The 13382-nt window shown below is 47.4% G+C and overlaps 1 protein-coding gene across 6 annotated transcripts in view; it reads left to right on the top strand.

Moving 5' to 3' along the window:
* FAM222B (family with sequence similarity 222 member B) overlaps positions 1-8191 on the top strand; it is a 36230-nt gene extending 28039 nt beyond the window's left edge. For all 6 annotated transcript variants that reach the window (XM_030962604.1, XM_030962608.1, XM_030962603.1 and 3 more), the window contains one exon: positions 3904-8191. In XM_030962604.1, the coding sequence (XP_030818464.1) occupies positions 3904-5474 (1571 nt within the window). In that variant the 3' untranslated portion in view covers positions 5475-8191. The remainder of the gene's footprint in view (positions 1-3903) is intronic.
* Positions 8192-13382: the final 5191 nt, after the last annotated feature.

The following is a 13382-nucleotide window of genomic DNA, read 5'->3' as shown; positions in this document are numbered from 1 at the left end:
GGGGAAAAAAAGGTCTTTTTTCTGTGACAATGGTGCAAAATCAAGTGAAAGGTGCTTCTTAGGAGGTGTTTTGTTAGGAGGGGACATCAGGGAAGAGGAGATTGGACTGAATATGGGATCATCAGCTAAACTGAGTCTTTTGGGGAGGGTTCTTTATGTAAAGCCTTTAGAGAAACTGCTAAAATTGAGGGTTGTATGCAGAAGGTGGACACAGCTGGTTCTGGCTTGTCCCAGTGCAGGAGCTCTCATTAGGGTAGCAGTCCTAAAGGCCTGTTTGTATTTTGTTTAATGACAATGAAAATTTAACCATAGGCAGCTTTTAAAAAGCAGTGGGTTTTAAAGTCTTAATGTGAAATGCATTTAAAAGATGTTCCATTAGTGCTGAGGTGAGGCAGGGAAATCTGTCTCATTCCATGACAAAAACAGCTGCAGTGGTGAGAGCAGGAGTGTGACCAGAGGAGTCGGTTGCCACGGGATTAGCAGGAGTTGTGAACCTGCAGCTCACCAGTTTATTGGGGTAATTGCTCATATGCACAGCTTTGCCTTATAATAAACATGAAATAATTACTTCTCAATGGAAGTATTCTGCCTTGCATTCACCATTAGGGAGCTTCCTGGAGCTCATCCCATTGTTCTCCTAATGAAGCTTCTTCCTCTGCCATTGCCTCATCATTTTATTATGGCCTGATCTGGAATTCTTCCTCTTGCACACAAATGATGATATTCCTATTCCAGCATTTTCTTTCAGATTATTCTAGCAGGTTTTTCATTCACTTAGTTACCAGAACTAATTGTTCTTTATTGGTTTGTGGGGTATTTGTATGGGATATTCAGATTCTTGCTCACCGTGTAATGCCTTTCTCCTAATATTTTACTGCCTTAATTACTACAGTCATGGAATCTTGCCTGTGGAACTACTAGCAAAGCACTTTGGGGCACTCAGAAATACATCACCTTCAGGCCTGAGTAACGTGGCTGAGTTAGCCTGGAGTAAAAGGAGCATCATCTTACCTGTGCATAAACCAGGTGCTGTTTGGAATGGTGCTTGGGTTCAGAAGATCCCACCCAAGGCATTTAAGAGGTGGTTTGCATTTGGTAAGATGCCAGACTTGATGCTAGGGTGTTATTTAAGTTTAACTGAGGGGTTATTTTCTCTCAGAGGGAGGAATTCTTCCAGGTTTGGAAGTAGAGGTGTGTCTGACTGCAGCCTGTTCAAACATCCATGTTTTAGCTGCTTCCTGAAACTTCTGTGTAACTGAAAATCAGATGATTGGATAAAAGAATACTCAGTGTGTCTGTTTAGTGTTTATATTTAATTTGCTGGTTTGCCTGTAGAAGTGTAAACCAGGCTGGGAAATTTTGATGGCAAAGGTGTCTTAAAGTATCTCCTTAATTTTTCATCTGAAAATAGAATGTGACAGTGTCTGCAAGCATAACATAAACCCTAACACAGACAGGTATGGGGTCCTTTGTCCTTTGATTCTTCTCTGGCTCATGGAGGGTTGCCAGGGTCATGTCTTGGGGAAGAAACAGACCTTAATGAGCGTGGGCAATGCTAAAAATAAAGGTTGAGAGTTCATGAAAGCCTTGGCTTTTGAGGCAGGGTAATACTGGCAAATGCCATTCGGAGGCTCTCCTCTCTGTTAGGAGCACAGCAGCTTGCTCAAAAGGGCAGATAGAAACACCTGCCTGCAGAGGCAGGTACAGGGATGTGCACAGAGAGATGTTTGAGTTAATATTGCCTTTGATTAAGAGAGAGGGATGATTTGTGCCAGTGTCTGGGCAGCACAGGAGGTACAGGTATAACTGGTGCCGTGGTACAAGCTGTGCTAGAGATGGGAGACAAACTGCTTGTAAAGCTTCTTATTTCACAAAAGATATTTTTAATACTTTCATAATTAACCTTTCTTCTGGTATCCATTCTATTTTCCATTTTCTGACCTTTCTTTTCTGAAAGTGAGAGCTCTTAGAGCAGAGCTGCTCTCCCTCACCTGTGACAACAGGAAGCTGCAGGATGCAAAGAGAGAAGTGGCTGTGGTACTCATCTTTTGAAGCAATTTGCTTGAAAGAATCAGAGGTGGATTTTCAAGAGGAAGGGCTGTTTGCCTGGGAGCAGAATGCTCTTTGCTGGAGCATTAAATTTCCTTGGGTCAGAGGGCCAAATATGGGGCTGGGGTGTTCTTGGGTGGCTGCCACATTCCCTGTTCTCTCAGCACAGCAAATAGCACAGGGATGCTGAAAATTTTAGCAAAAAAGGATGGACATTTTTTTCCAGTGAACTGTTTGCAAGGTGAGGTGGGGAGGGGGAATCAAGCAAAAGCTAAATTGGATTGTCAAAGCTGCAAGCCATTATTTGAAGATTATAAAATCAGCAGGAGTCCCATAGCACTTAGGCAGCAGAGCTGTGGTGGGAAACAGCCCAACTCTCTGCTTGCAGTGTGATTATGGCAAGAGACACACACATTTCCCTAGATTTCTGAAGATCTTTGCAGGAGCAGTTGGAGCTTGTGAGCCAGGTAGGTATCTGGTAAATCAGAGGAAGTGAAACCACACCTCTGTCTCCAGAAGGCTTTTGTCTCTGTCTGGGGAGTAGCATGTTTTTAATCCTGTGAGGTAATCACATCACTTTGCCATGTGATGTGGGGATGTTGTCCTTAGCAAGCTGCCACCTTGAAAAGTCAGCTGAAGAAATAATTGCAGGCCATAAAATAATCAGCCTCCTTCCATTTGCTGAGTTTGGGCTGACAAGAGCTTCCTAATGCACAGAAAGACACTCAGTGCTTTCAGATGTCAGCACCTAGGAAAGGAGTGGGGTGTAAATGGAGGCTTGAGCTGAAGCTTTGATGTGCATAAGGTTTGTAGGGGAAGGGTTTGGTAGTGGGGGGATGCAGGAGCTGCTCAGAAACTTCCCCCATGTCTGATGGAGCTAATTCCAGATGGCTTCCGGATGGACACACTGCTGGAACAACTGATTTAAGAAGGGAGAAAAACCTGCACAACTGCAGCTGGAGAGAGGAATGAGAATATGTGAGAGGAACAGCTCTGCACAGACCCCCAGGGCACTGCAGAAGGAGGGGGAGAAGGTGCTCCAGGCACCAGAGCAGAGATTCCCATGCAGCCCATGGTGAGGCAGCTGTGTCCATCTCCCTGTGCTGTGGAGGTGGAGAAAGTCAGGAGTGAAGCTGAGCCTGGGAAGAAGGGAGGGGTGGAAGGAAGAGGTTTTTATTTCTCATTACCTTACTCTGATTGGATTGGTAATAAGTTAAACTAATTTCCCCAAGTCTATTTTGCCCATTTTGGTGAGTGCTATCTCCCCTTCCTTATTCTGACCCTGTGTTTCTTCTTCCATGCCCAGCTGAGGAGGGGAGTGACAAAGCAGCTTTGGGGGCACCACATGCCCAGCCAGGGTCAGCCTACCATAGTATGGTTCCCACCTCAGGATTACAGGGGCTTCATGTTTAATTCTTATCTTTCTGATTTGGAATTCCATGGTAAAAATACTGAGAATGGTTTGAAGAGTGATGAGGAGGCATCTTAAATTAAGAGACTAAAAACCAACCCACCACTGCAAGCTGTGAGGAATATTTCAGCTGGAGACAATCTGATGTTTATAACATGTTTATAACATGTAACCTGTTTTTGTCCAACTGCAAACATACTCTGATGAGAACATGGTTTTGTTTTGCTCCCCTGGGCAGGTTTTGCCTTAAGCTGAACTGGGGCTTGTGTTGGTCACCAGGTAATAAAGGGAATGAGGCATCTGCTCCATGACCCGCTGGTCTGGCAGGATGAAGTTTCCTTGCCTCTTGAATCCTTGGAGATTTTCTCCCGTTGTTGTGTGACTGTCTTGCCCTGGGCTTGATCCCTTGCTCACCAGAACTGACCAATTCCCTTTCTCCACAGGGGACACTACACAGAAAATGAGATCTGCACAGTATCCTACCCCAGCAGAATTGGATGCTTATGCTAAGAAGGTCGCCAACAATCCGCTGACTATAAAAATCTTCCCGAACAGCGTCAAGGTTCCCCAGAGGAAACACGTACGCCGTACTGTGAACGGACTCGATACTTCGGGCCAGAGGTACAGCCCCTACCCATCTCAGGCCACCACCAAAACCGGCCTGCTGGCCATAGTCAAATCCCCAGCGAAAGGAATCATCAAGGACTTTGACGGGACGCGCGCGCGCCTGCTGCCGGAGGCGATGATGAACCCCCCCTCCACGCCCTACGTTGCACCAAGCACTTTATCCCACCCCCAGGCGCTCGCTCGCCAGCAGGCTCTCCAGCATGCACAGACTTTGCCGCACCCCCAGAGCATCCCGCAGCACCCTCAGGGTATTCCACAGCCACCCAGCTTACCGCACCCTCAGGGGATCCCGCAGGCGCTGCCGCACCCGCAGAACGTGCAGCAGCAGCAGCCGCAGGGCTTGCAGCACCCTCAGCCCATGGCACACCAGACCCTGCAGCACGCCCCGAACCCGCTGCTGCAGCCGGGTTTGCACGGAGGCAGAAAGATGCCGGACGCAGACGCGCCGCCGAATGTGACCGTGTCTACCTCAACCATTCCCCTCTCTATGGCTGCCACCCTGCAGCAGAACCAGCCACCGGACCTGAGCAGCATTGTGCACCAGATTAACCAGTTCTGCCAGGCCAGAGCTGGCATTAGCACTACCTCAGTGTGTGAGGGACAGATCGCAAACCCCAGCCCTATAAGTCGCAACCTGCTTATCAATGCAAGTACCAGGGTATCTACTCACAATGTCCCTACACCCATGCCTTCCTGTGTAGTAAACCCTGTCGACCATGCTGCTGCTGCTATTCCTCCTGCCTCTGTTAATGTGCCCATGGTCAATATTAACAGGGTGCCACCCGCCTACCAGAACGAAATCAAATCGGTTGCGTGGAACCAGCACCAGCTTGCACATCTGCAGCAAATGTGTGGGGATGCTGCTGGGCCTGCTGGACTCGCAGGGAAGCACCCTCAGAGAGAGATTGCAGGGCAGAGTTTCCCTGGCAAAACTTCCAACTACCCTCAAGAACTGTGCATGGGCCAGTCCTTCAGCTTGAAGCCCCCCATCGAGAAGCCTACACCTTCTCCTCCTGTGAACGGGTTGCAGGGACCTTTGCCATATACCAATGGGCACTATTTCCAGCCCCTCTGGAATAACATTCTGCCCACGCCCAACAGTGACAGCTCTGGGTCCCAGGACCTCACCATGCCTTTCCATGGGGGACAGCCAGCGGGAGCGACGCTGGATTGTGCAGGAGGAACTCATTACAGAGCTGGAGCTGGCCCATCCAGCCAGAATAATGTGATGCAGACCATGGATTACCTAAGTGGGGACTTCCAGCAGTCCTGCTTCCGAGACCAGAGCATGGCCGTGCTGGGAAAAGTCCATCGGCCTCCCATGAACCGAGCACCTGAACCAACCGATAGTCGAAATCTTCATATTCAACACCCAGGGTATAGATAGGCTGCAGTCACTTTCACAGACAAAAAAAAAAATTATAGGTTTTAGTCTTAATTTTAATTAATAAGCAAGGCGTTTTTAACTTGCAAACTTGTGTGATCATTATAGTACCCATTGGAAGAAGACATACTGTATATTTAAAGAGCTTTGCTTATATGTTATCTCTCTCCTTTATGCATCAAATATTTAACATGCCTTTTGTGTCAAAGAATTTCATTACACTACTTCACGCCACAGCTGTTTCCTCACAGCAGAGTCCCCCTTTGTGCAGCTTTTTTTCTTTTTTTGCCTTCTGCTGAGCAGCTCCTCGCTGGACTGAGGTTGAGTTGCTGCAGGGTTTTGCAGCCACATCTGTGCTCCAGTGAGAGTGAGGTAGTGTAGCTGCTTCCATTTCCATCTCAATTTCCTCACAAGATTAAGAGCAACAGAATTTTGTCAGGGAGTAGGGCTTGTTTTCAATTCAAAAGCCCATTTCATTAATGCATTAAACATTGACCATTTGCACTGTCTAGAGGCCTGTGTAATTGAAAAAGAGCCTACATTTGAAAAGAGCCAGCTAGGGGTATGTATTTAGGCTTTAATAGAGAGAGAAGCTTTTCAGCTGTTTCTTGCCCACATTTATCATTTAGACTTTGTCCAAAGTCAAAAGTCTCTGGCAGATTTTTCTGACACTTTGTGTTTTCTGGACAGGGTATGAGGAGGGGAACGGCGGGTTTGGGATGAAGGCAGCCATGGGGAGCTGCCTTTCTTCGTGTTCCCCCTCCCCAGTGCCCTTCCACCAGCCTCAAAGCTCGTGTTGTCTGAATCCCTCGCTGCTAGGAGTCTGGCCAGCCTCGTGTGAAGGGAATCCAGACCCACTGACAACTCCAAAAAGGGTTCAGCCACTTCTCTGGAAGCTGGAATTACTGTCAGGGTGAGGAGATGCAGCTCAGCCCATCCCCGGTGCAGCGAGCGCTGTGGGATGGGAGTTGGTTGGTCTGAATCAAAGCTCCTCTCACAAGCCACTGTGGGATTGACAGTCCCCTGTTCCTCTCCATCAGAACACCCCAGCGGATTTAATGGAACAATTCTTCTCCCTGGGAATGAGTGAAGCTATTTATAACATCCCTTGTTCCCAGGGTCTCGGTGCCTAACTCCTTCTGTTCCTTCCCCACGTCACTTCCAGCAGCCAGTTGAGTCAGTGACTGTAGGACACTAACTACTGGGTAACCTCAGCATCTTGTTCTCCTCTGTGTACCAAAACATCCCTTTCCTTTCTAACAGCCGAATTTATTGTAAGTAGAAAATTCCTCATCTCTGTTAACGAGACTAATACTTGAACATAATGATCACAATCAAGTTTGGAAATTAAAAAAAAAAAAAAAAAAAGAAGAAGAAGAAAAAGTTTAAAAAAATAAATGCATTGATTCTTTCTATGTACACTGGCTAAAAAAAATATTGCTCTACACTGTAACTTTTAAGTGTAATATTTCTGTATGAATGTCGCCTGGTAGTGTGGGTTTGAGTAGCAATGTGTATGGGTGAACCCACTGGCCTCTGCCATCCACTGGCCTCCCTCACAGCCCTTGGAAAAACAAAGCCTTAAGTATTTGCTCCTTGAACTTTCCTTAATGAGCATGGTTTAAAAAAAAAATCTTAAAGACATCATACAAAATTTAAAAAAAAAAAAATTAAAAAAAAAGTTTTGAAGTGACGTCATAGTTGGCTAGAGATTCTTAAAAGTTTTTCGTAAATGGGAAAATTAGAAAACATTTATTTGTATTTTTTTAATTTAGAATGTGTAGTCCTGGGCTGTAACAAATATTTAGGTTTCAAAGCTTAGCAGAGTACATTTCTGACTCCTTGTAAGTTAGTACACTTATATCATGTCATTATTTAAATTCTTTTAAGTGTACTATAACCCGTTCTTTAGTGGTAACTCCTGAGCAAAGTTAAGCAATTTGACTAAAGACGGATTAAATTATGTGTTGGCTTGTGTTGCCTTATATTTAAAAAAAGGAAAAATTGCCTGATTGTGTTATGCCAAATGATAGCAACATGAAGTCCTAATTTATTGTTTATAATCGTATTCCTGCAGTCTTTGTGAAAACTGGTAAATATACATCTATGAAAGAACGAAAATCCTGAGGCTTTTCATGCAATATTTTTCTGAATCCATTCTGTTGGAGCCAGAGTTCGAGTCTGAAGCTGCTTCCCCTACAGTCACCCCGTCGTTTTCCCCATCCCAAACCCAACCCCAGCGAGGGCTGTGCTCTGACCTCACCCCTCCCTGCCCAGTCAGTCACTGTAAGGTGTTCTGCTCCTTTTTACTAAATCAAACCTTGGCCTCTCCTCTGGTCCGTAGCCTGCTCCAAATCTTAACCCAGACTGTTAACTAAAAGCTAATTTTTAACTCCTGCTCTTCTCCTGAGAGCCTGAGCAGAGTCCTGTGCCGTGGTGGTGGTTGCCTGGCAGGTGTTTGGTGGTGTTGGCAGCACGCTGTGAGTTTTTGGGGACTGTTCTGCACAGGTACAGCCACGACCTCCGAGGCTTTGCCCCGGTACAGCAGGACCGGGAAGCAAAATTCCTGCTGAGACTCATCCAGGTGGGACATTGCTTGAAAAAAAAAATAAGAATCATTTTACTATTAAAATATACTGAAACCTTTCCTTTTGGTCTGGCAGTGAGATTTTTCTTTGAACCGACCCTTTTCACCTCTGCAGCAGCCCTGTTGTGGTGGGCTCTCCATCCTTCCCTGCTCTGCCCTGGAGAGAAGCACTGTCCTGCCTCATTCCCAGGTGGGATGTTGGGAGCAGAGGTTGGATCCGTGGTGTAGGTGCCCAGGGTGGGGGTCTGGCTGTGGCACTGTCACCAGGGCAGGAAGGGAAGAGCCTTGTGGTGCCTTGTGTGGTAGGAGCTGTGCCCTGCTCTCCTGGAAATGTGGAAAAACCTCCCGGGGTTTTTTCTTTCTGCCCGGTGCAGAATTAAGAGGAACCAAAAGGCTGGGAATGTTCCTTCTCTTCCAGGAGTCCCTTGTGGGTGGTCACCAACCTTTGGGGCTCACACTGCAGCTCCTCTTGCCTTTCTGTCCATCTGTCCATCCATGGGTGACTGCAGCACAAGGCTCTGCTCCCTGCTGGATCCTCAGTGCCTGCTCTGCTTCTTGAGGAATGAGTAAAGCTCAGGTGTTTCCTGAGCTCCTCACCCTCCCTCATCAACAGCACCATCCTCTCCATCCCCACTTCAGAACCTCGAGCTGGACCTTAGGAAGACCCTGGGAAGGATAAACACGAGCATGGTGTGAACCCTCCCACAGGGAATCTGTGCCCCATGTTAGGAGCAGAAGCTTTGGAGCTGTTCAGCCACAAGCCCAGTTTGTTACAGCCCAAAATGTGCATTTTATAAAAGACACTCGTGAGTTTTCTTTGGGCTTTCCATGCCAGATGTCTCTGGGGCCTGGCTGCTCCCGTGGAAACCAAACAGAGCTGTTGGCTGGGGATCACTGGGAGAGAACTGGGAATTGCTGCTGTGTTTCATTAAGCCACAAGACTGATGATCAAGGCTGCTGCTTCTGTGCTGCGGGTACCAAGTAGAATTTTATTTATTATTATTATTATTATTATTATTTTTTCCACAAAAAAAAAAAAGAGACCTGGTCCCTCTGCCCCTTCTGCTGGTTTTATGCAGTGTGGGGTGGCCTGGGGTCACAGGGTGGGTGCTTGTCCCAAAGAGAATTTGGGGAAGGGTCTCCATGGGTTTCTAGGATAGGAATGTATCAGGCAGAGTCTGGCTGACTGCTCCAGTAAGTGGGAAGGTTTGGGAAAACAGAGAAAGAATCTCCGAGAGAAAGGTGCTGAAATAATGGTTAAAAATAGGAGGAGGAGTGGAGGAGGGGGTTTGAGTCCTGCCAAAATTTTAAAGGGGATTTGTAACATTCGCAATCACCTTCCAGAAGATGGGACCTGCCAGGGTTTCCTCCCGTCTCCCAGGATTGTACATCTCATTTAATCTTTGCTTCCATCTCTCAGAAGGACAAAACTCCAACCCCGTCTCCTGTGCTCACTGCAAACCTGAGCGTCAAAATCCCTCCTTCCTACTGTTCCCACTGTTCCCCAAATACTGTGGACATTTGGTTCCCACATGGTTTTCCTGGAATTTGGGTTAAACCAGGCAGCTTAGCCTGGCTGAGCTTAGGCAGGAAGAGCTGTTTGCCCACAGGCACTGCTGCATCCTTCTCCAGCATCCGGAAATTCCAACGGCAGCCACTCCATCCATCAGAGCTGCAGGATCCTCTCCTCCTTTGACTCAAAGCTTCTTTGGTATTTGGTTTCTTCATCCATCCCCCCAACAGGAACAATCTCTTCTGCAAGTTTTCAGGAGACTTTCTCATCATCTTTGCAGCCAGCTGGACCTGGAGCAAGGATCTGGTGGAAAATGGGCCAGCAGGGACTTGGTGTGAGCAGCTGCTGCCTCCACTGAGGAATCACCTGCAGCCACAGCTAAGCCGAGGGCTTTGAGTAAAATCCAACATTTAAAATTTTCTCCTTTAGGGCCAAATGTGTTTTTCTTCCAAAGATTTTGACCCAAGGTAGGCAAAGCCCAAATGTTCTATGTGAACTCCAGCAGCTCCAGCAGCTTGTGATGTTCAGAGAGGAGGAACACTGGGGATGCTGCGAAAATTCAGAGCTGAAAAAAAAGCCTGAAAAAATCCTTGTGGGGTCCTGGGGGGTCCAGAGGGTGGAGGAGCCAAAGGGAAGTGGCACATTGTGGTCAGCTGCTGGAGGAACACACACCGGACACCCTCCAGCAAGAGCCGCCTTTCGGATGCTCTTCAACAATCAGCAGAGCCAAATTGCAATAAAATTACTGGAGTGTTTTATCTGCTTACTTTAAATTCATTTCAAAGTAATAGGGTACAGGCTGTTGATTCTGCTGGGGTGGCTGCAAGCTTGAGAGTGAAGTGAGATTGCACCAAAAAACTGCTGTGAAATCTTGTCAGCTTTCACTGCTCTCAAACCCCTCAGTCCTGGGGGCAAAAGAGACTCAGGCAGGTCTTTAATAAAGGATGTGCAAAGGAAAATTTTCTCACATTTTTCTCCCTATACAATATCAATGTCTGGTTTCATTGTCTCAGAGAAGAAGCATCAAGAATCAGCACAAATTTGGGCTCTATGGTGTGAGCAGATAAAGTGGTTTTGCCAAAAATCCCCCCTGTCTACAACCCCAAAGAGGTTAAAAAGGTTTGGGGGTTATTTAGGGCACCTCTTCTGTGGTGGGGGGTCTTATACAGGCAAAGGGCCCTCCAGGTGGGGTCTCCCTCGATTTTTCAGATATTTAATAAGATTTTCCTCCCTGATTTGAGCATCTTCTGAAGGTCCTTCCAGTGTCCCAGCGACGTTGGGACAACAGAGCAGGGAGTGAGCTGGCAGCCCGAACCTTTAGAATAAACCCTCAAACCACCAAGTTTTCAGGAAGTTTATTTTTAAACTTGATATTTGAGGCTAAATTTAGTAGCAGGAATCGATTTGTCTCCCTCTCCTCCTTGAGCACTGAGAGCATCTCCCCCTCCTGCTTTTCCTGCAGCCCAGGCCCTGCTGGGGAATCGCTGCCGCGCTGAAGGTTAAGAGGTGCTCCAAGATCCCGCTGACATTTCCAGACAGAGAGGGCTGGAAAGGGGCAGGAAAAGGGGGAAAATCAACCCAAGCAGGGAAAGCAGAGCTGGGAGTTGGTCCCTGAGGTGGGGACAGGGATAACTCCAAGCTCCCAGGGTTGTTTTTTTCATCCAGGAGCTGCTGCCCAGGCTTCCTCCAGCACCGCTTCCCACTTTGAGTTCATAAATTATATAAGGTATTTTATTTTATTTTATTTTATTTTATTTTATTTTATTTTATTTTATTTTATTTTATTTTATTTTATTTTATTTTATTCTATTTTATTTTATTTCTTTTAAGGCAACTGGTTGGAATGAAGGGTTGCCAACACCCTGTGTATGGCCTGGTCAGAAGGACAGGGCTGTCCCTGTACTCTGTGTGTGTATGGGAGATGTGTATATATACGCACAAATATATATAAATAAAATGTATATAATAAATATAAAATATGAGCATTTAAAATATAAGGATAAAAATTATAAATAGCTACTAAATAGGAATTAAATGTAGGATAAATATGAAGTATGGAAGCTGTGTAAATATACAGATAGAAATTCTATAATATAAAATACTAAAATATTATGTAATGCAATTCTACTGATATATGAAATTTGATATAATTATATAATAGATGAGATATATTATATAATAATATTATAATATATAATACATGAAATATAATTATATAATATATGCAATATTAAATTTGAAATATTTTAAAAGTATTATATATAAATAAATAAAATAAATTACTATAAAATAAAAAGCCTAAAATGTCTAAGGATAAAATGCATACTTAATACGAATTATAACAATTTGTTAACGTAATAATTACAATTATAATAATAATAATGATAATTATTATTCATTTATATAAATTATAAGGCAATAAATTTCTATTGACATCTTCCCCTCCCCTCGGTCTCCACGAGGCGGCGCCACTGAGCCGAGCACCGGGTGGGGAGGGGGACACGGGGACCCCGGGACGGGCTCCGGGATGGACGGGACAGGGCACCGGGATGGGCTGGAAACGGGCACTGGGATGGGCATGAACTGGGCACTGGGATGGGCTGGAAACGGGCACTGGGATGGGGTGGAACTGAGCACTGGGATGGGCTGGAAGTGGGCAGTGGGATGGGCTGGAAGTGGGCACTGGGATGGGCTGGAAGTGGGCACTAGGATGGGCTGGAACTGGGCAGTGGGATGGGCTGGAACTGGGCACTGGGATGGGCTGGAACGGGCACTGGGATGGGCTGGAAGTGGGCACCATTGTGGGCCAGCACAGGTCACCGGTATGGGTTGGCACTGGACATTAACAACGGGTGGCACTGGGCACCAGTACGAGCTGAACCTGGGCTGGCAATAGACCGGCAATAGTCGCCAGTTTGGGCTGGCACTGGTACCAGTACAGTCCGGCCCTGGGCAGCAGTTTGGGCTGGCACTGGGCACCAATATGGACTAGTATGGGTCACCAGCGTGGGCTGGAGCTGCCACCACTCTGGGCTGGCACTGGGCACCAGTACAGCTGATACTGGACACGCCAGGCACCAGTATGGGCAAGAACTGCCTGTCATTAGGGGCTGGCTTCACAAACCAGCATGAGGCTGGCACTGGGCACGAGCATGGGGTGACAATGGGTGACAATGTGGACACCAGTACAGGCTGACACTGGACATCAGAATGGGCTGGCATTAGACACCAGTTTGGTGGCCCAGCATGGACTGGCACTGGACACCACAATAGGCTGGCACTGGGCACCAGTATGGACCTGCATTTCACCCCATTGCAGGAGTGGCACTGGGTACCAGCAAGGACAGGAGTATTGCCCAGCTCCCCAGGGCCCCGGCCTGCCACCCCGGGCTGGGACCTGCTCAGAGGGACATTCCTGGGGGGGGAACGGGGTATGGGGACACCCCCGGCAGTGCTGCCCCTCCCAGCCCAGCCAGGGCCGCAGGGTGCAGCTAATTAGGGGCTAATTGCATTAAACAGGAGCAGCACTAATGCAATTGTGGGATTATCCTGCAGAGACAGCGACCCCCCCATTGCCGCCGGGGTGACGGGAGGGGGGTCAGACACACGGACACGGGGCCCGATCCAGCCCGACCCCCGCAGTCTGCCCCAGCGCCCCCGACCATCGCCCACCCCCTGTGGGCTCGGGATGCCGCCCTCCCCCGGGGCGCTAATTACCCCAGCGCTAATGAGGGGCTGATGGGACCGAGGGGGTCCTGCAGGGATGCAGCCCCCCGGGGCTGGCGGCTCCTCCAGCCCGGCACATCCCCGC

The sequence above is a fragment of the Camarhynchus parvulus genome, chromosome 19 (assembly GCF_901933205.1).
Source record: "Camarhynchus parvulus chromosome 19, STF_HiC, whole genome shotgun sequence".
Taxonomy (NCBI): domain Eukaryota; kingdom Metazoa; phylum Chordata; class Aves; order Passeriformes; family Thraupidae; genus Camarhynchus; species Camarhynchus parvulus.
Note: the sequence above shows the minus strand (reverse complement) of the source record. Positions and strands in the feature narration are given on the sequence as shown.